This window comes from Pseudorca crassidens, chromosome 8 (assembly GCF_039906515.1).
Source record: "Pseudorca crassidens isolate mPseCra1 chromosome 8, mPseCra1.hap1, whole genome shotgun sequence".
In the NCBI taxonomy this organism is placed as follows: Eukaryota; Metazoa; Chordata; class Mammalia; order Artiodactyla; family Delphinidae; genus Pseudorca; species Pseudorca crassidens.
This window is the reverse complement of record NC_090303.1, coordinates 34,448,345-34,473,832: the sequence shown is the minus strand read 5'-3', so window position 1 is coordinate 34,473,832 and position 25,488 is coordinate 34,448,345. Positions and strand designations below refer to the sequence as shown.

Below are 25,488 nucleotides of genomic sequence, written 5' to 3'. Positions count from 1 at the left end.
AGCCTGTACTCCGCAACGGGAGAGGCCGCAGCAGTGAGAGGCCCGCGTCCCGCAAAAAAAAAAAAAAAAAAAAGCCTTCTTGTTATCCATTGTCTTCCAAGGTGGAGATGGCTTTATCAAGTGTGACTGTAAATCAGTGAGGTAAGTTCCTTGCTAAGCAAATACTCCAAGAGAAACACATGTAAATGAGTATTTCTCTTCAGAAAAGTCACATTGAGAATTGATCATGGCATCCCAATGAGGCTGCCTCTTCCCAAAGCATTTGTTGGTGCTTCTATTTGGAACTCTGTTCACATAGTTATGAATTTCTTTACTTCACAGAAACACCTAAATTCAAATTCTGAAATTAGAAAAATTTATCTTGGGTATTAATTCTGAGCTTCTTAAGTCTCCCTAAAATGTCAGATTGTTACTAATCTGTATCATAAATGTCACTGCTAAATGTTTAGAGCTAGAGAAATCCATACAATATTTGACTCCAAAAAGTAACGTTATTTTCTTTTTAAGAAGCCCACCAAAACATACACATCAAAGCAAGGATCAGCCTCTTCAATATAATGACTTGGGAGGTTACACCTGTTTCAAGGATACTTCCATTTGGCAAAAAATGTCGGGAACTCCTCTTTGGGATTTACCTCTCAACACTCAGACACATTCTTTTGAATATCCTTATTGGTGGCACATATTTGTACTTTGAGGATATATTCAATTTGAAGAAATGACCAAAAGTCATTTGAAGCCAAATAATTTCAGAATAACTTGGAATAATTTTCAGTTCCTCTTCATGTGTTTGTTTGTTTGTTTGTTTGTTTATCTATCAAACATTAACTGAGTTCCCAGGAAGTTTCTTTGCTAGGCACTCAGAAGGAAAGCATCCACAGTTCACCAACCTAATATTTTTGAATCTGTGAGGCCACTTAGAGGTTTCATGAAGCAGATTTTCTTATAAAATGGAATATCTGTATGTAAAATGTCAACAGGAATTTTAGGCTCCCTGTTCTACCATGTTTTCCTACCCTCTAAAACAGTGTGCAGTACTGTCCGTGTGAACATATAAATCACAATTATGACATTTAGCCTTGGACTTCATTCTGATTACACAGACTAGTTTACAGAGATAAATTAGCAAGAAACCAAATGTAGAATCACCTAAATTACTTCATTCAGTTCACCAGCCTGCACTAAATTAGCAAGTTGTTTCTTTGGTTCTTATGAAATGCAGGCAATCACAAGCTTAAAATTTGATTGTATTCCAAAAGTTTGCTTGCAAGCCAATCGTTTGAAACTCAGAACATGTCTTCCTTACGTTGCTCTAAACTTTCTGCAGCCATCTTTAAATTCCCAGTGTCCCATTCCTTCATATAACTGTTCCTTGGTATTAGTAGAGAGCAAGCCAATTAAATATATTTATACTAATGTAGGATGTCTGATGATTTTATCAATTCTCACAGAAGAATTTTCATTTATAAAAGCAATTATAATCCCAGTTACTTTCTAATGGATTTAGCTGAAGATAGTGTAACAAAGCAATCAAGAGAGAATCACCTCATTTTCCCATCACCAAACTCACTAGGGTACCACTGACTCACCATGCTGCCATCTCCATGCAAGAACTAAGGTCCTCGTCTGCAGTAGGTTCCTGCAATCATCTCTTCACATCAGTTTCTGTCACTACTGTTTCTTTGCTTTATAATCACCTGTCATAAGAAAAAGAAAGAAATCTCTCCCATGACCTTAAGTCCCCTTCTGCCTACTTTCAATGTCTCTGTTCTCCTTTGCAGCAAAACAAATTCTAGAGTAGCCTATTCTTGTTATCTACACCTTTTCATCTCCAACCTCTCCTAAACTCATTCCAGTCAAGCCTTGATTCCCACCATTCCACTAGAAAGACTCATTATCAAGGTCACCACTGACCTCCATCTTGCCCACCCATGACCCATCCAGTGTCCGGTTTTCCCATCTCATTTAACTTGACCTCTCAGCAGCATTTTATACTCTCCTTCCTGAAACATTTTCTTCTCTAGGCTTTTTCTCCTTTGTTATTGGCCCTTCCTCCTCTATTTCCTTTACGGGCTCCTGATTTTCTGCTGGGCCTCCACGTGTTGGGGGGCTTTAGAGTTCTCAGTGCTTTTCATCCACACACTCTAATTGGTAATTTCATCCAATCTAATGGTTTTTTAAATATTACCTGTATCTTGATGACTCCCTTCTGTGTATTTCCAACTCTGACCCCACTCCTAAATACCACATGCTTATCCAACTACCTACTGGACATCTCCACTTAGGCATCTAATCATATCTTAATGTGTCCAGAACACAATTTGAAGTTTTTCCTTCCCAAAGTGTCTCTTCTCCAAGACTTCTCCATCTTAATAAACAGCACCACCATCTATGCAGTTGCTCGGCCCAAAAATCTAAGAGTCATCCCTTATTTCTTCTCTTGCCTTCACCCACCACATGCAGCACCAAGTCTTAACAGCTGTAACTCCAAAATACTTCTTACCATCTCTACCCATGTTACCTTCCATTTTATCTCTTTGCCTGTCTTGACTGGACCACTGCAACTACCTGCTCACTGATGTCCCAGTACTCACTCTCTTGCTTCCCTGTAATCCATTCTCCACACAGTAGCTAGGCTAATCTTTTAAAACACAAATCCAATTCCATCAATTTACTAAAATACTGTAATGAATTCCCATTGAAATTTGAATAAAACCAAATTCCTTACTCTGACCTGAAAGCTCTACACATTGGGGCCTCTGCCTTCCTTTCTAACCTCATCTACCATTGTCTTTTTTTGTGATCTGCACATCAGACCCCTACTTGCATTTCTGTCCCTGGAACTCTCAGTGTTTTTGCACTTGCTCTTTCCTCTGTCTGGAATAATCATTCAGTTCTTTACTGGGCTGCCTCTGTCTCACCATCCAAGCCTCTGCTCCCAAGTCCACTCCTCAGAGGGACTTTTGCTGATGGCTCAAAGTAGTCCTCTTAGCCCTTCTCCTCATCACTCTCTATCCCATTACCATGGTTTAGTTTGTGTACAGCACTTACCACTATGTGAAATTATCTTTTTTGTTTCCAGATTTATTGAGTGCATAGACTGTAAGCTCAGTCAGAGCAGAGCTTAGCCTGTTTTGGTCACTGATGTTTCCCTAGAGCCAAAAACAAGAGCTTGGAACATCATAGGCACGCAATAAATATTCACTGAATAAAAGACTGAACCAAAAATAAAGGGAGAGACTTGGAGTGGTGCATAATTAAGCAGTCCAGTCATTCCTGGAAATGTATTCCCAGATTCAACTTTTCCACATCACTCCTGTTTTTTACAGATTCTTCTCTTTTTCTTCCCTTCTACATCCAAGTGCTCTGGCATAAGGACTGGATGTAAGTCAAAGACAGCCATTTATAGAAAAGTAGAATGTTTGTAGCTGGGAGTCTACTTCTCCATACTGAGATTTGTTTAGATTAAAACTAAGCAAAGAATTTTCTTAGTTAAAGAATGATACAACTTCAAAATCATGCAATCACTATCATGGCTGCAAATGACATCAGGCAGGACATTTCTTGAATGGGGCCTCTCAAGGCTGCCAACAATTCTGTTTCATATGATAATCACTATAACACCAAACTTGATTGAGTCCTTACTTAGTATTAAGGATTTGTAATACATTTTCTGCTTAATCTTCTCCACTACCCTGTGAAATACTATGATTCCCATTGTACAGATGGGGAAAATTAACACTCAAGGAAGTTACCTAACTTGCCGAAAGTCAGTTAATCAGCAAGTGGCAGAGCACAGATTCAAGTTCATGACTCAAGATGCTAGGGGCTTTGCTTAGTTGACATTTATTTTTATTAATTATGATTACTAATTCTGTGACAAACTTTCATAGAACCTTTCTATAAAATTATTGTTTTTTTAAAAATTCTTGTATAGTTTTCCAAACATTTAAATATCCAGAGCTGGGCTGATTCTTACCATAAATGGAACAAGTAACTTGCTTAATATTAGTTTATGACCCTAAAATATAGGAGAATCAAAAGGCCCCCATACAAAAATTCCTCCTCCTGCTGGACTACCATATATCCTGAATTTTTTTTTCATTAAGTTCATTGAAAAGGGTCATTTCTGGAGACGTAAGAATTTTAGCTGTCAGAACATATGTAGGACTGTTAACATGAGAGCAACGATTAATGAACAGTAATCACACTGGTATTTCCTAGTGCCCTGAGGGAAGGAAGAAACAAGGAGCTATCTGAGCTTGGACCACGAGTATCATTTTTGATTTGAGTTTCATTCAACCAGACTACAAACAAAGTAAGGATACCCATACTTTTATAGTATGGACAAAGAAGAGAGGCTCTGGGAAATATGGGTATGGGGCTGTGCAAAATGTGAACAGATGAGATTTGTCTTCAATAGCAAAATCTTCAGTTTTCTTAGAGACCCAAAGTGGTCCCCAGCTACCATAAACATATCACAAGTGTCCCTTTAGACACACTAAACTACACCTGGCCTAAAGGACTCTGTGCCTTCCAGAATCTAAGGACAGAGACAGCTTTCTATATAATCAGCTAATTGAATGGAAGATTTTACAAAGAAAACTCTCTCCTACTAGAACCCTCCTTACATGAAAAGAACTTTGTGCCATTCTCTAAATCAATGGTTTCCCAACTCATCAATCGAGGAGCTGGTTAAACATGCAGATACCTGGAGCTCACCCTACAGATCTAACCCAGAGATCTGTAGATTTGGTGTAGGGCCAGGAAACTACATTTTACCAAACATCCCAGACTGTTCTGAGGCACAGGATCTGAAGATCACTCTTTAAGAAATATGAGCATAGGGACTGAATTCCAGGCTGCTCTCCACAGCTACTTGAAACCTCAGGGTTTTCTTTTGGCCATTACCAGAAACTTTTCTAGAATTATATAAGAACTGGGGAAGTCATATTTTAGTTTATTGTATAAAATAAAGATGCTTTATTCACTGTATAAAATGTGAATGTATTTTCATGATTTATAGCTACCAGGATGGATAAGCTGTCTCTCTTTCAGAAATGACAGTGTGCCTTATAGAAGGAGATGCACAACGGGAGTTTTAACAGCAGAATCCCTTGATGTGCTCATAAAGTTAAGTTATCAGCAAAGCTACTTAACCAAAACCTTAGCTTTTTCTTCTAAAAAAATAGGCAACATACATTTCTTATGGTAGAAACTGTCTCCATCCATCTCTATTATTGTAGAAGTTTCTCTGAAATGAGCATTTTTTAAAAGGTGGTGACATTTTCCCTCTGCTGCCTTGCAGCCAATGCATAGGCATTCAGAAAATCTCTTTCTTACGTTCTCATACACATACGTGTAGTAAAAATCTCCCCTTCTGCTTCTGTTAGCCCTGGCAACACCTTGGATTTACTTCAGTCTAAATGTACAGACTTTGAGAAATACAACATAAATTTATTTTCTCCCATCTGAATTTTAGTGCCTTTAGGTTAGTTTCTAGCTAACTTGCCTTTGCAGTATAGTCCAGAAACCATTAGTGTTCCAGCAGAGGTTTCTGTTATTCTCCATACTCCCACGTCAGAACTTTCCTCTCTCTGTTTCTTCCTTCTTTGCTACGCATATTAGCAGGAAGCTAAGTAGAGCAGATGGGTAAGAAAGAATCAAGTCATGACAGCCTTCAGTACAGTAATTATAAAAGCCACAGCTTTGAAAACTGCCTGATAAGCAGAGAGCCAAGCAGCTTATGTGTTGTGGCCTAGTCCTCCAAAAATCCAAATGCAGTTCTTGACAGGAAATCATATTGAACTTTGAATATTTAATGTGGTTATTGGCCAAAAGAACAATAGGTGGGTTTTCAGTGAATATTAATAGTAGGTTAACAGCTTGGAATAAAAAGGGATAGAAAGCAAGCTAGGTCTCCACCATCATCTTTGCTCTGGTAGGCCAGGCAGCCATGGAACTGTGTTAACATAATTAGGAAAACAACCTTAGTTAGCCAAAACAAGGAAAACAGGAAAGTCTTCTTTGTGTTCGTTGCCATGGCAGCCACCCAGCTGCTGCCAGGCTCCTCCCCAGAGATTATGCAGAGGTTAGGAGGAAAAGATAAGGAGACCAGATAGAGGGATCAACCATTGAAGGGATCTAAAGGAGACAAATCAAGGGGGATTTGCTATCTAGGGTCCTCTGAAGATTCTAAAATGGGAAACAAGTGGTAACAAACCCCAACATGCAGGGAGAGACAGTTCAGGTCAGCTTTCCACTAGAAGGAGCACTGTGTAAGGGAAAACAGTTAACAAGGAGGTTCAAGTTCCAGTCCTACAGTTTCATAGCTATGTGATTCTGGGCAAATTACTTATTTCTCTGAGATAAAGAGTCTCCTTATTTATTAAAAAGTGATGTGTGTGCCTTACTCCTAGGTGATCAAATGGTAACATGTATACAAAAACATTCTGTAAAACCCAAAGTACCAAATAAATATAAGTTGTATATTTTCTCTCTCCCTTCTGTTGAGAAAGGGATTTATGGTGAAAAGAAAAGGATCTTTGTACTGTTATATGGATGTTAGGGGAAAAGAGTATGAGTATGGGAATAATTGTAATAGCCACCCCTGTGAGGAAAGATACTCTATCTTCCAATCAAAAAAAAGAAACTTACTGAGTGGGGACTTCAGAAGTTGTGGTGTGACCTGCTATGCTAATCTACATCCATAGAAATGTGAGAACTTACTTTCCAACAGAAAGTGTCCCATTAACTTTCAGTTCTATGAGAGGAATAACAATAACTTAAACACTTAATGAGCACTATACTAAACACTTCATATTATTAATGTATTTAATTCTCACAACAACCCCATAAGATGTAGATGGTCTTGTTATCTCCAATTGTCAGTAAGGAAGCAGAAGCACAAAGAACATGCACAGGGTCACAGAACTAGCAAATAAATGATGGAGTTTGAATGTAGTCCCAGTGATCTGGCTTCAGAGTCCAGTCTCTGAACTGCCCAGTATATTTCCTCTTAGAATAAGTCACCAAAGGTATACAAGCTGGATATGGGAGCAGAGTTAAGGGGAGACAAATAGACCTGAACCAGTAACTATGCTGGGTATTTCTATTTGGATCAATTGTATTAAAATTAGGATTATTCATTTCTATGCTTTTTTACGTTGTTCCCAGCCAAAAGATCCTTTAAAAGTTCTAATTCGGGCTTCTCTGGTGGCGTGGTGGTTAAGAATCCGCCTGCCAATGCAGGAGACACGGGTTCGAGCCCTGGTCCGGGAAGATCCCACATGCCGCGGAGGAACTAAGCCCGTGTACCGCAACTACTGAGCCTGTGCTCTAGAGCCTGCGAGCCACGACTAATGAAGCCCGCACGCCTAGAGCCCATGCTCCGCAACAAGAGAAGCCACAGCAATGAGAAGACCGCATACCACAATGAAGAGTAGTAGCCCCTGCTCGCTGCAACTAGAGAAAGCCCACGTGCAGCAGTGAAGACCCAATGCAGCCAAAAATAAATAAATAAAATAAATACATTTATTTAAAAAAAAATTCTAATTCTATTTCAGCAGCAATGATGGGCAAGGGGATTTCCCCACTGCTTGAAAATGCTTGGAAGGATCATTGTAGCAATGGTGCAGTGACAACGGCCCCATGAACCCATGAAGAATCCATAAAACTAGGAAAGAAGAAGCCTAGCACGTGAAAACCCTCTCCAGACCTCTTCCTGCTCAATATTCTCTTTCCTCAACCCCAGCCAACCTGGAGGTTTTTGCTATAAATTCAGTAAAGCAGTATAAACTCAGTGTAAATCCATATAAGGATAAACTATAGATAAGATTTCTTCTTCCATGGACAATTTAAATTAAGAAAGTTGTAGAAGTTAAATTTTAGGTTTTTGAATTCCTGCTTTACATATTTATGGTTCAAGAATTGTTTCAACGTGAAAATCATTTCTGAACGGTGGAATGTTTCTTGTAATCTTATTTGGGCATGAAGGGGCTATATAAGCATTTATGATAGGTTAATACTTTGACAAATGTGTTATTAGTGACTTTAAAACATTCATCATTATAGCAAATCATTCCTCTTTGTATATCCCAAATGGGTGAAATTCCCAAGACCGACATTGGCATGGGAAGTCGGCCTGAACATTTCTCTGGAGTAAGCTCTTGGCTCAGATGCCTCCAGGAGGTTGGACCAATTTGAAGGATCTGGTTTAACTCTCTCATGGAGTTAGAGCACTGGTTATTGTGCAATAAATACTTTCTAAGTGGAAGTGAAATGCAACTTAGTTCACTCTATCTAATTGGGCCAGACTAGGTTAGGACAGATTCTATAGCAGACCAGCTTTGGCCTCTTTATAAAGAACCCACCTGGGGAAAAAGTATAAAGGAGATTGATGTCCCTGACTCAACCCCCAGATAGTCCCATCACCACAAAGTTAGGTTCCTCAATGTAATCCTCATCAACGTCAACCCCCATCCCACTTAGCCTCCCCTCAACATATACACAATAAAGACAGCATCAGGGCTTTTAGCTGGTACTCTCCCTTCTCTACTAAAACTTTTCTTCTTGCTCTATTGTGCATCCTTTGGATCATTTACCTCTCACAGAAACAAGTTCTCCCTTCTACCCTTCTCAGTAAATTTCATTTTATGGGAGACCTAACAAAGACATCAGCCTTTGTACATTTAGGCCAAATGATTAAATTGACTTTTAATGACACAAATTTTACGACAGGTAGATATTTTGGCACATCTCAAATCAGAGGAAAATGGTATTTTCTTAGTTGTTCTGAGAAGCCTCCATCCCTGTGGGACTAGAATCCAGGTCTCCTGACTCATAATCCAATTCTCTTCCCATCTTACCTGCTGACTCTTGGATCAGACTGAGGCTGGAGTCTGATTCAGCCTGGTTTTTTTTCCTTGCATTAAAAAAAAAAAAACCTCTGATGTGTAACCTAAATTCAATAACCACTTCTGATATTTATAGCTGAGTATTAAGTATTTTGAATGGCATTTTGAGCTCTAAATAATTTTACTAAATATTAGTACTAAAACTGCCTGACATCACAGAACTAGTGGCTACAAAATTTTAGCGTCTCACATCCCAGTAAACTGGTTTTATATTTTATACTGTGTTTGACATTTGTAAAGACAACAAGATTCAAGATCTGAGGTCTGTGTCACTGAAGAGATTGCATCAAAATCCAGCGCTTAGTAGGTCCCATCTCTGAAGAAATTCACAAGGAGACCAGTGTGTTTACCTTGCTGTGATCCAGCAGAGCAAACAAACAACTGGGTTCTGTGATGTCTTTTTACTGCCTAATGTTTAAATATTGCCAGTGAAACGGAATTATACCTTTAGCTCTGCCACTGAGATGCATTATTTTTCATTCTAGTAATATGTTTTCATGGCTGAAATGAAAAAGGAAATGAGAGGAAAATATTTAACAATGGCCACATGATATGCCACATTTCTGTGAACAATCTGTGTGCTTCCAAACATCATTTGCACACTTACCATTTTATAATTAACATATTTTAAGACTGAGATCATAATCTATAGCAGACCAAAGATCAAAGCTCTTCTTCCAGCCTGGCTAAGGTACATTTTAGTCAGATATTGTTTTGAAGACCTTAACAAAGTACAATCTCCATGCTTTGCTCTCTTTAAATCATGTAGCACTTCAGACAGATAACCAATCATCTGACATCAGTTATCTGTTCTAACTACATTATATGCAAAAAAAGAAAAAAAACATTCATATCTACTGTGTAAATTCAGATCTCACTACTGGTGACACATTCTTCCTATTGTTAGTTGAATTCTCTGTTAAATCTCCAAGCAAATGAGCCTTATATCAAGGAGGCTAAGAAGTTTTATATTCATTAGTTAGAGCCTTTGAGCTATCTTTCTAATTGGAAAAGAAATTTTTAAGATTACCTGAGCTCCAAAGGTTATTTTGGTGTACAAGGCAAGGGATGATCACTATGTGGTAGAAAATTACAAAAGAGATATCATTGTTAGGCCTTCAGCATTGATAGTATTGTCTGGGCCAAAAGATTATATTCCAGTGCCTGATTTTTCCTTCGCTTTTACAGCTCTTGTTTGAAAACAGACCTAATTGAGATTCAAATGCTTTATATTTTGATAGAGTTTTTACTGCAATTGCATATGGAGCTATGGCCATTGGAGAAACACTTGTTTTGGCACCTGAATATTCGAGAGCCAAATCTGGGGCTGCACATCTGTTTGCTTTGTTGGAAAAGAAACCAACTATAGACAGCTATAGTCAAGAATGGAAAAAACCCGTAAGCACAACTCTGATTTCAAATGTCCACTTATTATTAATTGTCTATATGCATGCTCTCTAAATAGAGACTTAAATGAAGGCATTATCTGATAACTGCAAAAGAGAGTGCTATAAAGAATTAAAAGCTTGTATAAATAATTGTTACGGCTACAAAGGGAGAAAGGGGGTCTTAATCAAATTTTCACCTCTGTTACTAAAATGTACAGACTTTATATTTAAAAATATGTGCTTCTAGTTTATTTATTTGCCTGATGCCGTGAGAATATTCTGGAACAAATGATTGATTTATATATTTCATTTTACTTAGACTGCAAAAGTTTTAGTCTGGGATAAAGATTTGCATTAGGATTTATTCATTTTTTGCCTCTGGTAACATATGCAAAGTAAATAGTGCCCTGCAACTTCAGATGCCATTTTTCATGGGAAATATATCTGCAAACAAAAGAGAGAAAAAGGGAACTATATTTATTAAATTATTAAATATTAAAACACATGCACATATTTAGTCACAAACTCTAAAAGACTGTGAATATTAAAAGGGAAGCAATAGGAAGATTGTATAATTTCAAAATAAGCCTCTCAGTAGTAGTCTTATACATTAAACATATATTCAATTTTTCTAGACATTTTAAATTTAAAAGAATAGCTATTAGGTATATACTTAAAAGAAAATTTTCATTTAAAAGTATTTCCCTCTAGAATTTTAACAGTAGATTTATATGTACGATAGCTTAAAATAGTACATTATCACTAGAACTTCATAATTATTAGAAGGAATCCTGGTTGTTAGAAACAAAAAGATCATGAAATTCTCAAAATAGAATATTCTAAGATACATTATTGTCAAAATAAGATTTTATACTTGTCTTTTGGAAAGTAAAGTATGTAGGAAACTTTTTTAATCTTAGAATTTAGATATTTAATAATATTACTACTCATTTCTTTCTAAACATTACAATAGAGGAATTGAGCATCTCATTGATAAATGTCCTCATAGAACTGTATACCAGACATAGAATGTGGAAATGTTCCTTATAAAGACTACAAAATTGTTATTTAATCTTTATTTTATTTAATATATGAATACTTATAAATATCAGTCCCTATGCTTTAAAAAAGTTAAAGTCTGATAAAACAAAATTGGCAAATATTGATAGTTATTGAAGCTGGGAGATAGGCATATAGCAGTCTGTTACATATTATTCTCTCTACTTTTATAGAAGTTTGAAATATTCCATAACAAAATGTTTAAAATAGTAGGAATAAATTTTTAAACGTATTAAGTCTAGAAATTTAGAACATCTCTCTATGCCTTTCCAAAAGGCACCAGAGCATACACAGAAATAATTGCACTCTCATTATTCTGCAGTATCCTGAGGTTATTTTAAAAACTTTTTTTTCACAAATAATATTCATGTGTTGTAGTGGGCAAAACAAAAAGCATTGAATAAGCTTAAAATAAGCTACTACTATAACTTAATATTTTGGCATATATCCTTCCAGGATATATTTTTTCTAATTCTAGACCTCTTAACCATATGTTAACATTTCTTTCCTTTGACAACAGAATAATTTCATTGTCAAACAGTTTTTGGTACTCCTCCCCTCCACCTACCCCCGCCTCCTACCTATATACTGGGCTTGGAATATGCTGAGCATGACTATTAAACCTGACTACTTAAAATGCAGTTGATTGAGGGCAAAAATGAAGTTCAAAAGAAGCTAAAATCTTATGAACCAAATATATAAATGGAAAGTTAATCATCATTTACTGATCATTCTGGAAAGTCTTTTATAAACATCCCTGGTGTACATAAGTATTGGTTTACAAATTACCAACCACTAAAGAGAAAGAAGCATAGAGAGAAAGATAAACTTTTAGGCAAGTGTCACTGCCAAAAAATGATCCATTAACATAAATCTGAATTCAAAATACAATGTATACTAACTGTAAAACATGGTCCAACCTACAAAAATAACATTTATAGGGGCTTCCCTGGTGGCGCAGTGGTTGAGAGTCCGCCTGCCGATGCAGGGGGCACGGGTTCATGCCCCGGTCCGGGAAGATCCCACATGCCGCAGAGTGGCTAGGCCCGTGAGCCATGGCCGCTGAGCCTGCACGTCCGGAGCCTGTGCCTCGCAACGGGAGAGGCCACAACAGTGAGAGGCCCGCGTACCGCAAAAAAAAAAACAAAAAGAAAAACATTTATATGTACAGTTGATGAGGACCCCAGCTATGCTGAATTAAGCAATAAATGTCTATAAAGCACAAACTAATTTTTAAAAAATGTATTTATTTAGAGCAGCTGGTCAAACAGCTAATTTACAGATTGCACTGTGACTGGGTACTGAAGCCAAAGGAAACTAGTGATTTTAGGAACTTGGTGAAGTCCCGTAGTGAAGACAAGAACTACAGATATAAAAATCTCAACAGAAGTGACAGAAACAAATATGCAGTCAGCAACTCTATAGAAAGGAATACGATGTTTAAAATTAAAATGGTTGGACTTCCCTGGTGGCGCAGTGGTTAAGAATCCTCCTGCCAATGCAGGAGACACGGGTTCGAGCCCTGGTCCGGGAAGATCCCAGATGCCGCGGAGCAACTAAGCCCGTGCGCAGCAACTACTGAGCCTCTGCTCTAGACCCCCTCGAGCCACAACTACTGAGTCCATGTACCACAACTACTGAAGCCCGCTCACTCTAGGGCCCGCAACAAGAAACGCCACCACAATGAGAAGCCTGCACACCGCAACTAAGAGCAGCCCCACCTCGCCGCAACTAGAGAAAGCCCATGCGCAGCAACAAAGACCCAATGCAGCCAAAAATAAATAAATTTATTTAAAAAATAATAAAATTAAAATGGTTGTGGAAACATGCACAATTTTCAGAAAGCACTCAGCCAATGTGCTATAATTTGTTACAGCCTTTCTAAGTCATCCTCTAAACACTGCCAACTTTCTTTCACAGGACACATGTGAAGGGAATATAGAGTTCCGAAAAGTCTCTTTCTTCTATCCATGCCGCCCAGATGTTCTAATCCTTCACAGTTTATCCCTCAGCATTGAGAAAGGGAAGACTGTAGCATTTGTTGGGAGCAGTGGCTGTGGGAAAAGCACTTCTGTCCAACTTCTACAGAGATTTTATGACCCAGTGAAAGGACAAGTAGTAAGACTGAATTCAAATACAACTTATCTGGGGGTTAGTGGGGCTATTCTTAAACATTCCCTTGGGCTTAAGCATCCTCGCTGATTTGGGGAGGGCAAACAGTGCAGTAGTTAAAAAAAGAAAAAAAAAACTCTATGCCTTAACTAAGAGGATAAGCAAACCAATAAAAGAAATGATGGATAGGACTTTGAGGCTAAGATCAAAGCTCCAAAGATTCTTCAACCATTATAGAGCAGAAATTTTGATCTTATAAGCCATGGAATTCTCTTAGAATACAGGTGTTGGAAGATGGGTGTAATATCAACATCTGGGCTCTTTTGTCACTCTGTTCTGCCTCCCTGGTTCAGGCTTCCTGCTATTCACTCTGGCCGTCTCCACCTCCCAACTCTCAAAACCTTAGACATGATTAGAGCTTCTTTGAATCAGCTCCGTTAAGTTCTGCATCCTGATCTCAAAAAAATGCAACCTCTCCCTCCTTTGAACTCCAAGGACTGTTTTTCTCACCTGGCACTTTTCTTACTTTAACTTGTATTCAGATTTTCAATTATTCTCTCCCCACAACCACCACCAAATTACACACACACAAAGACAATTTCCTGTTCTGCCTTCTCCTACTGCCACAAAAAACCATAAGTCCATAAAAGTCAAAAATTGTCATGTTAGTCATCCTTCTGCTGCAATTTACAGTCTTTTCCCCATCACAGAGTCTCAAAGACTCTTTGAAAAATGGAACAGTCCAAAATGGCTGCCTTGTTACAAGAGAAAACAATGAGTTAACAATGAGTATGAAAATCAGGCGACATTCACCTATTTGCACATAGCATAGCACACTCCCTCCTTTAAACTTTCCAATGAGTTCCCACCACAGCTACAATAAACCAGAGTCCATACCATCAAATCAAGGTCGTTCATGATCTGGCCCCTGCCTCTCTCTCCAAACTCCTCTCCTATCCTTCCTAGCTCGTTATGCACTGTGTGTCAGTCTCACTGGCTTCTTTATGTCCTTTAAACACACTGTGGACATTTGTTCTTGCTATTCCCCTGCTTCGAATGTTCTTACTCTAACTTCTTTGCCAATGTCTTCTCATCATTCATGTCTCAGTCTAAATGCTACTTCCTTAGATAGAATATAATGCATCCCGTCGCCCCCTTCCCAAATCCTCACCACATCCTTAGTCACCCTCTATCCCATTATCTTGTCTTCATGACACTTTCTTTTTCTGATGTTATTGAGTTGTTTGTGTGCTTATTGCCTGCCTCTCTCCACCAGAATATAAGCTACAGGAGGGTAAGAGCTTTGTCTTGTTTATTACTGTTTCCCCAGTGTCTGAAGAGTCCCCATCACATAATAGGTATGCTCATCAAATGTCACTTGAATTTTGTTATACGTCCATGTGAATAAACATGGCTTTGTACAAAATGACTTATTGCTGCATGTGGACTACTGTATCATTCTGCACCTACTCTCTCACCAGGCTTTAATAAAGTGGGGTCCTGTTGCAGTGGAGGTTGGTATTTTTTCATCTGACTTCAGTACAGAGCACCAGACGTTTATCCTAGACTCTGAGCAGGTCTCTAGAATATATAGCCATTCCTAGAAATGTCAAGTAAGTTTAGGAGTCGGTACTTTAGTCAGTTACATGCTGTCTGTTTCTATACAACATATGATTTATGAACCTTCCTTGGGTAACATTATACTATGAAACAACTTGAATTCCTAACCTTCTTGTTATGATTTGTATATGTTTGAATACAGTGAACCGTAACATGATACAGTTGTTGGATCTTCACATACCATTTTCCGTTCTGCTTTTGGCAGCTCTTTGATGGTGTGGATGCAAAGGAATTGAACGTACAGTGGCTCCGTTCCCAAATAGCAATCGTTTCTCCAGAGCCTGTGCTATTCAACTGTAGCGTTGCTGAGAACATTGCCTATGGTGATAACAGCCATGTCGTGCCATTGAATGAGATAAAAGAAGTAGCAAATGCCGCGAATATCCACTCTTTTATTGAGAGTCTCCCTGAGGTAAGAAAATGTCTGAAATCTTGAACTACAAAGCTGTCAAGTAAGCCCAAGTATTTTATTGGGCCTAAGTGGTTATTTTTATGTGCTCCATGGATTATACAATGTAGTTATTGCTAGCATCTAATGTAAAGTTAGATATAAAAAGCAAAATTTGAGATTTTTGTGTGACTATTTTTTCCAAGACCAAACTGTATTAATATTCACGGAATTAATTTTCATATTTTGATTCTACACCTTCTATTCATTTATACTCTGCCATGTCTACACCACCATCATCCCCCTCTGGACAACCTTAGTAGCCTCTTAATCTATTTTCCTGCTTCCAGTCTTGCCCCTTTCTAATTCTGCCTCAGAGCAACTGGAAGGATCTTTTAAAAACATAAAGTAAATCATACCCCTCCCTGCTTAAAACCTCCTAATGGCATCCCTTTGCACGAAGAATGAAGTCAAAACTCCTTATGTGGCTGGCAAGGCCTTCAATGATCTGGCCCTGCTTGCCTCTCCAGCGCCTTGCACATCATGTGCTCCCTCTGCTCCAGCAACACTGGCTTCTTTCTGTCTCATCAGTTGGCCAAGTTCTTCCCTACCACAGGACATTTACATTTGCCATTTCTTCAGCTGGGGCCTCCCTTCCTCTGGCTCTTTGAAGAGGCAGCTCCTTAACTTTCAAGATCTTTCAGATGTCACTCTTGCAGAGGCCTTCCTTGGCCACCTTATTTGAAAGAGTCCCCACCAGCCCTTATAGCCTATCACATAGTCTTCAGGGCACTCATCGCAGTCTAAAATTACCCTGGTGCTTATTGACTTGTTTAGGGCCTCCTTTTCCCACTCAAATGTTAAGTAAATGCCTGCCATTTTTGTGACCTCTCTGTATTGGCTGTGATGGCTGACACAAAATCTCAGAAAAGTTAAAAATCTTGGCTAACTGTAGAGAAGCCTTTAGCATAGCAAGCATTGATACAAATCCAGAAGTAGTGCATAGAGACACTGTAACTGCAGCTTAAAATTCTTGCAATATCTGTTTAAACCTACATATACACATAGATAAAATAAAAATATAGATACCTACTTTTGATTGGAAACAACTTTTATAATGTGATTTTCTAGCTCACTTTAAAAGGAAATGCCAAAGTTTAGTAAGCATTATATCAAACAACTAATCTAGTGCCCTGTTCTTTGGGGGAGGATACTGGTCACCATACTTTCTTTTATACTGCTAGATCTTCCCTCACCATCTCCTGTCCATACTAATTGATGCCTCTAACTATAAATGGGCCTTTAATACAATTTCCCTAACTCCAGTAAGTTTCTTCATTACTACCTATAATAGAAGGAGTAACATATTTTTATCAATATTGTGACCCTATGTGTTTCCCTTTTTTTACTAAGGCATTCATTGCGTTATTGATTCAGGGTCAGATTATTATCCACATACTCCTGATAGGTTTTTTTCTTTAATTTATACATGGTAAAATGCTATCCATTTTATATTTGTACCATTTGACTTTTGTCCTTAAATTGCTTATTATCTTTCATTCTTTTCATTGTACTATTTCTCAGATTTACCCAAAACTACATACTGCAGAGATTCAGTGTCCTTTTTACAATAAACTTTGAGAATCAACATGATGTTATTTCCAAAAGAAAGAATAGCTTGTTTCTCAGTGTTTTTAACTTTAGTTTACCTTCATATCACTGTTACCCCTAAAATATATACAACCATAGAGAAATCTGGTGCCAAAATATCATTCTGGAATAGGACAGTGGAACTACTAGTCTAGCAGCAATGAAAATGACCATTTGGAGTGAAGAGAAGATAGGGAATTTGGGAGATCACTTAGGAGCTACTTCCAGGGTTAAGTTATGAAGGCCTGAATTAATAATTATAAAGTGAAGTAAAACAAGGAAAAGGATGTAAAAGATGTCATAAAAGTGGATTGTCAGGACTTACCTTAAGGTTGTCTGTAGAAAGTGAGCAAGAAAGTACATAATACACTGGGCAGCTTGCTGGAATGAAAACACACAGAGCATATGGTGAGAGTACAGAAGAAGGAATGACAAAGTCTCCTTTTTTTTTTTTTTTAACCATGCAAAAAAACCTTTATTAACATTTTGAACAGGTTCAGCTATTACTAAAACTGATAACTTCTAATCTTAAATTGGGGCAAATGGCTAGAGTGCAGAGTGATGCCATCATTGGGCATTATGAATGCAAGACTGAATAATTAACAGCCACCCCTCAGACGGAGGACCAGGTGCAGGGTCGACTCTTTCTGGATGCTGTAATCAGAAGGAGTGCGGCCATCTTCCAGCTGTTTGCCTGCAAAGATGAGCCTCTGCTGATCAGGGGGGATGCCTTCTTTATCCTCGATCTTGGCCTTCATGTTCTCGATGGTGTCACTGGAGCTCAGAGAAAACCACACAGAGGATGTTGCTTTCAACTGGGTTTTGAAGAATGAGTAGTTCACTAGGCAGAGAGGGGACAACACCATTCTTAGGAGGCAGAATAAGCTCATGAAGAAACACGTATATGTGAAAGGGTTTTAGGTATTTTGGGGAAAATAAATTTAAAATTCTGAGCATAAAGCATAAACTGGGGAATTGAGAAGAAGAAGCCAAACAAAATATGCACATGGACTAAATGCGAAGGTTCTGATTTACCAGGCTACGTTTGGAAATGGGAAACCGCTAGACATTTTTAGGCCGAGAACTGACATGATCAAATTTTTAAAGAAAATAATTGCATTTGCAGCTCAGCCTTTTGTTTGCTCATTCAAGAGGCTCTGTGGTCTCTGTGGCAATGGCATACACTGCATGAAAGGGGCAAGTCCTGGTACATTACAACAGTCTAGATGAGAGAAATTCAGGTCCGCATTTTCTTTCCCCCAGCTCCAATTTCCAAAAGTTCTTAAACTCCATGCCCTCCTCTCCCCTCCACGCACAAAGACCATGTGTTTGATATCAATTTGTTGGGTGGCCAAAATGATGTGAGGCTTTATGAAATCTTTATTAGTCCTACTTAGAATGAATTGTCAAATATTTCTACAGAAATATTCATATATTTGATTACTGGTTGCTACCCAGCCCTTTCTGGGGGTGTTAAATAATATATATCACATATTAAATATAAATAATATATAGTATGTACAATTTACAGTATATTTTCTTCTAAAGTAAAAAAAAAAAAATAGACTTCTTAAACAAATATAGCCCTGTGGGTTTCAGATAAAGGATTATGGACCTATCTGGCAGATCAAGGCAGGAGGGTGAATAGCAGAGCATCAACTCAGAGCATGCTAAGGGTAACACATCTATGGTATGTGCCATGGAGATAACCTGCAGGCATTTGGAAATATCAGCCTGGAAGACGAGTTGGCATAACACTGACTTGGTCTTGAGGATCCTCGGAGAAACATAGCAGGTGTAGATGTCCCCTAGCGGCCACAATTTCACAGGGTGGCAGCTCTCAGTCAAGCCACATGATGTCTCCCGCTGGAACCACACTGAAACTCCTTTCCAGGGCCTGCAGGGATCTCCAGAATGCAGTTGGTTTAGGACTAGACTCTTTCTGATGTTCCCTCCAGGATCCAACTGGTATTTAGACCCAGGTTCACATTGAACAGCCATTGCCCCTTCAGTGTCTCATAAAACAGGTGATTTCAGGGCACTCACTATCCCAGTGTTTGCCAGAAAATTTAGCTTTTCAGTTTAAACAGGAAGGAATGAAATCCTATAGTTCTTCATTAAAAACAAACAAAAGCCTTCAGTTTAAGTGTCTGAAAATGTTTTGGGGTTGCTATTGAGACAACGTGTATAGTCACATTTATAATCTGTTCTGCTTAATGATGGGCAAAAACATCTGAACTGTATTTTCAACCAATTCATTCTTGAGACTTACATCTCCCTGCAAGCCAGAGAAGGCCAAGAGATGCAAAGTGATTTCTAAGCTAGTATTGTATCTTCTTCAGCTATAATAGAGGAATCCACATACAATTTAAGCTGGACTGGCAGAAAGAGCTACAAGCCCATTATCATTCCCACCCAATCCTCTCTCAATTTTTGGCTTAAGATTGAATTCCCTAATGAGATGGGAACTTTGCAGTGTGTGGAAATGAACTACAGAGTTTTACCTGATTATCTGTTGCCCTATGATTCCAATTTTAATAAAATGCATTTTAGGAGGAAGAGACCCAGCGTGCTAGCAGTCCCAGATAAAAATCACAGAGGAGCTAGCTAAAGTCTGTTTTCTTCGTAGAGCATTCACTTCAGAAAGGATGCTTTTACTGGGCGTTAGTAATTCAGATACCCATTGTTTGATATAAAGTAAGCAACTGAGCATTTTAAGTTGAAAAATGAACTTTGACATGAAGCAGACACATTTGTTATAAAGTTATATCATAGGCTGTCTGGAAACCCACTCTGCTGGAAAGGCACCTCCTAAAGGCAGCCAGGTATGGAGGGAAAGCAATTGAATCAGGCTTCTCCAGGGCACTAAGATAAATAGCACATCAGTCGTGTGCTGCATCTTCTCTATAATGCTGCTACCTTTAAAGGATCCACCTTTAGAAGGCTGTACACTTGGACTCACTTTCCCAGTGGAGCTCATCCATCCACACATCCTTGTCGGGGTACCAATGGCATGTATTTCTCAGACAACTGGCAAGGGCTACTAGAAAGCAGTGTGAAACCTTGGAGGGAAGCAGAGTTAACAGGACAACCTAGAAAGCAAGTGGGAGCCTGCTTGCTGATCCATTGTGATTTAGGATGGCTTCAGGATAAGTGAAAAACTTCCTTTACCCTTCCATGGAGGGTAATACTGAAAAAGGGGTCATTAGTATATAGGAGAGTGTAGAAACATTGTGAAGTGCTAAATGTCACTATCATGGCCTGAAAAGGTGAATGGACTGTCTCAAGATGTCAGCCTAACTTACTGCTAGGATGATACCTGGACCTCTGAGAAGGGCATCATGGCATCTGGAGAGATGTGCCCATAGAGGGTTGGTGAAAGTCAAAGTTACAGAACCCAATGATTTCCTTTAAAATGATACTTTAAATCATTTTGATCTGAAAACAGAAGACAATTTAACTTAATGGGGAAAGATTTGTGCTTACTGGGAACTTTTTTTCCCTAATAATTTTTTTTCTTATGCTTTAATTTGAACAATTCCTTTGTAGAAGCACAATGGCAAAGGTCTACTGTTTGTGATCAGATTAGATATGTAAATGAGATGGTAGTGTTTACTGCTGGTTTAGCATTTATTAGCAACAAAGCCCAAGAATAGATTTTAGTACTTGTTGGGACACAAATTTTAGAGAGTAGCAAAATTTGAAATATTTAGATGGCTCTCGCCCACAGTCGCCATGTTAATTTAAATAACCAAGCCTTGCTTTCTTAATTACACGTTCCTGTAATAGAAATACAACACACAAGTTGGACTGAAAGGAACACAGCTTTCTGGTGGCCAGAAACAAAGACTAGCTATTGCAAGGGCTCTTCTCCGAAAACCAAAAATTTTGTTGTTGGATGAGGCCACTTCAGCCCTTGATAATGAGAGTGAAAAGGTAACAGCCTCTTCTTTCATCTCAGGATGTAATATGAAGTATGAGAGTGGAGTATTGTGGAAGAAATGAAGCTCAGTTTGGGGAAGAAAGGCCTGGAGAGAATTGTAGTCATAGGGTCACCAGTTGTAATTAAAGTTTTGGCCTTTATAAAAAGGTTAGAGGCTGGTGGGGAGGTGGGAGAGAGTTGGGACACAGGGCATCTCATGTTTTAGAAAGGTTTTCTCATTTGAATTGGTCTCATTATCAAAAGGGACCCAATTCTTGAAATGTTTCTCCACTCAAGGAAAAAGCCCAATGAAAATTACTTTCCTGTTTTATTATTATTTTAATGATACCAAACAAAATAATAAGGCAATCTACATATATAAAAGAGTGATCTACCCTGCAATGTTGGAGCCTGCTACTCTACCTTCTATAGACTATTAGCTCTGTTTGAGAAGGAAACAAGGGGGCGAACAGACATGTAACAATAAACCTACACTGCAAGGTGCTTCAGATGTTTAATTTTACTATGTCCTTGTCCCCTAATAGTTCTTGCATATAGCATGTTCTTATTTGTTAAATGAATGTTGGTTGAATGAATTATAATCTTTCATATTTATCAAGTGCTTATTATATACTACTATCTCAATCCTCACAACAACTTGATGAATTAGCTTATTTTATGCTCATTTTACAGATCAGCACACCAAGGCTTAGAAAAGTTAAGAAACTTCCCTAAATTTTAATAGATGGTGTCTGACCTAAGATCCCGTGTGATTAATCACCACACAATTGCTATTTGTAGATGATTGTCATTCTTTATTTCCAAGGAAACAGTGTGTTATGAAAGAAAAAAATGGGACTTTTGGAACCAGACATATTTGGGCTGTAATCCTGGATTCATCAGTTACTAGCAGTGTGGCCTAGGTCCAGGGACCTGGACTTTTCAAATCTTGGTTTACTCATCAGGGAAATGAAAATAATCCTCACAGAGTTACTGAAAGAATTTAAATGAAATATCCATCATTGGAATGTTTTATATACTCAGCAAATATTGGTTTTCACCCTCCACTTTCATTTCTTTTTTGTCGTCGTTTGTTTTTTGGCCGTGCTTCATGGCATGCAGCATCTTAGTTCCCCAACCAGGGACTGAACCCATGCCCCCTGCAGTGGAAGTGCAGAGTCCTAACCACTGGACCACCAGGGAATTCCCTCATTTCTTCTTATATAGCATTATAACCTCATTGTAGCTGAGATGCTGTTTTAGCCAGGACAGTTTTACAACTAAATATTAAAAAAAAAGAAAAAAAAACCCAACACAAACAAATAAAAAAATAAAACTGTGAGAAGAAACGAAGTAAGTAAATTAGACAATTCCACTTGGGTATGGAAATACTACTTTCCAGCTTTGACTTCGGAACCACTTACTTACACACAAATAACCACCTAATTTTTATTCATTGTCATGAAAGCTCTTCAAATTAAAAGTATTACTTAATGTGTCTATAATTACTTTTTCTAGATTTCTATTGAGTAGGGTATTTCACAAAGTAGGGTAGTTTCCTTGGAGATAAGCAAATACACAATGAATGTTATTAGATTACCTTAATTAATTTGACTTGTGCAAGTTTATTAGCATTTAACCCAAGGTAGCAATCACAGGTCCTTCTCTCTTCCAGGTGGTTCAGCATGCCCTTGATAAGGCCAGTAAGGGGAGGACATGCCTAGTTGTGGCTCACAGACTCTCCACGATACAGAATGCAGATCTGATAGTGGTTCTGCACAGTGGAAAAATAAAGGAACAAGGAACTCATCAAGAGCTCCTGAGAAATCGAGACATACATTTTAAATTAGTAAATGCACAGTCAGTGCAGTGATGCTGTTGGAGTTAACCCATATTTTGATCTTTGTGTAATGCAAAGAATAATTAGTAGGAATTAGGAATTACTTAATAATTATTTGGCATGCTTTGATCTCCTTTACTGCATGTATCAATAGAATCATGCTATTCAAGTACAGACATGTTCTGTTTACACACCATCTTCCCTTCAGATTTTTTTTTTTTTTTTTGCAGTACGCGGGCCTCTCAATGTTGTGGCCTCTCCCGCTGCGGAGCACAGTCTCCGGACGCGCAGGCCCCACGGCCATGGCTCACGGACCCAGCCGTTCCGCGGCATGTGGGATCCTCCTGGACCGGGGCACGAACCGGTGTCCCTTGCCTCGGCAGGCGGACTCGCAACAACTGCGCCACCAGGGAAGCCCCCCTTCAGATTTTTAAAAGGAAACAAAAATTACTAAATTCATTTAAGTGAGATAATCCCTGTATCCTTCACTTTATAAAAAGCACATTTGCTTATAAAGCAATTTGCTGCAAAGTGAATATTTTCCTTTAAACTTCCACTATGAAATTGGGAATATATTCCCAGAGGGAAAAATTACCCAGTTAACTAAATTAAAAGATTTTAGCAAAGAGAGAGTAAGATGTAGTTGGGCCTGTGGCATTGCAGGGAGAATGATTTTAATTTGGAACTTCCCAAATTTTGTAGCAAATTAGAGTACTTTGAGGTAGTCCTTCACTCCAGACCATAGGACGTTCTCATAATATCTCTCAATGCTTCTTTCAGTGAATATCCACTGTTTCCCAAAATTCCATTATATTCCTTTGTCAGGGGGATAGGATTACAGTGTAAAATTTCTGGCAGAATTAAGTAGTTATCTTCCACTTCAGTAAGTGAAATGCCTTACATGATCCATTCTGAAGATTCTATTATTCCAAGCTTTCGGTTAGGCAGAATAAGTCACAAGCTTACCCGTGTATGAACACTTAGTTACTTAAAATAAGAGCTACGTTTATTACGGGTGAAAATTTTTAAATGCCTTTCTCTATTATTATTCAATCAAGTAATTTGTTTAAACTTTATATGTATTTTATGTAATATATGTATGATTTAAAAATTCTGTGTAAATAACAATATTGGTAAACTGAATCATGTTTTCCATTTACTTAAATATGTCATTTCATCTAATGATTTATCTCCATCCTTAATTGTATTTTCTTCCATTTACAGTGATACTTACAGCCAGCCTCTCTAAAGTACCCTCTGCCAGTAATCTGAAATCTTGTGAAAAAAATTAAAACCATTTTTGTCTTATGCCACTTTTTAGAAAATGCAAAATAAAAATAGGCTTAGGGGATTGAGAACCAGATTATTGTTTAAAAGCATTGGCACTGAAAGCCTGTGGCCCCTTTGCTATGTGTGGATATAGAGCCCTTGGTGTTTTCTCTTTCCAGAGTAGGATGGGAAGGAGGGAAAGGGCAATATGTTATGGATATGCTTAATTCCTCAGAACAGGAGCAGCCCAGGCCCAAGTCTGTAATGCCTCCTAGATTAGCAAATACCTGCAATGCCTACTTTCCCCTTGAGCCTATCCATAGCAATCCTACCGTCATACCTACAGATGTCAGAGAAACACTTTCCTTTCTAATTAATAGCCCTGTCTAATTTTTTATTTGCATTTTTATTTCAAAAGATTTTAAAGGATGCTCCACATCAGCATTCTCTTAAAGTCACTGCCTTCATGGGAACAAGCAACCATGCTGAGAATTAGGGTCCCAGAGAGTCTACAAGGATCTGTGGGGTTATCAGCTGATGAAGGCAGAAAATAAGTAGAGACCAGCTGCTTTTAGGGACTGCCGCAGTTTAAAAGTTTAAAGTTGCTGTACTGTTCTTAAAATGGTTTTAAAATATATCATTTTATTTAAAACACTAGTTTTAATAGAACCAAGGCACCCCATCCCCAAAATTATTCCAGCCAGCTATGGAATTACTTCAGTGAGGTCAGGATTTTAGGAATACTTGTAGAAATTTTTTCAAAATGAACTACCATTTGCACATACCTTATCAGTTTTGTAAGTCTGACTTTTTAATCCGTATACTTTTTCTTAAATCGGGGTATTCTATAACTGGAAAAGAAGCTAAGTTAGGAACTGAGATTTTTATCTTAAAAAAAATGAAATGAAAAGGTACTTTAGCAGATTTAAGTCTAGGTTTTAAATTTTAAATCACTCCTTAAAGCTCTTATAAATTAATTATTAAATAATAATATGTTTAGGTTTATAGTTCCCAACTTGATATTTACGTAAGGGCTGTAAGTAATGAATGCTGCATTATTCAGGGCACCAAATCAGCACATTTAGCTGATTCAGCATTATCTTCTTATAGTGCCTTAGATATTGTAGATATTAAATAAATACTAGGTGACTCAGCTCAGAAGGACGTCTCTCATAGCAGGTATGCTTTATTGATACAGAAATGAGGCTTACATTTTACTGAAAGGATGAGCTGGTGAGCTGCAAATGGTTTTTGCTTCAACAGTCACATATTGCCATCCCTTTGTCACGGGTATTATCCATCACTGGTGACCCATTGGATGGTTA

The 25,488-nt window shown here is 38.1% G+C and overlaps 1 protein-coding gene across 1 annotated transcript in view; it reads left to right on the top strand.

The window, feature by feature from the left end:
* Positions 1-22,927, top strand: part of ABCB5 (ATP binding cassette subfamily B member 5) — a 113,457-nt gene extending 90,530 nt beyond the window's left edge. Inside the window, 5 exon segments of the mRNA XM_067745524.1 lie at positions 10,157-10,313; positions 13,283-13,480; positions 15,300-15,506; positions 20,922-21,068; positions 22,730-22,927. Coding sequence (XP_067601625.1) covers positions 10,157-10,313; positions 13,283-13,480; positions 15,300-15,506; positions 20,922-21,068; positions 22,730-22,927 — 907 coding nt within the window.
* Positions 22,928-25,488: the final 2,561 nt, after the last annotated feature.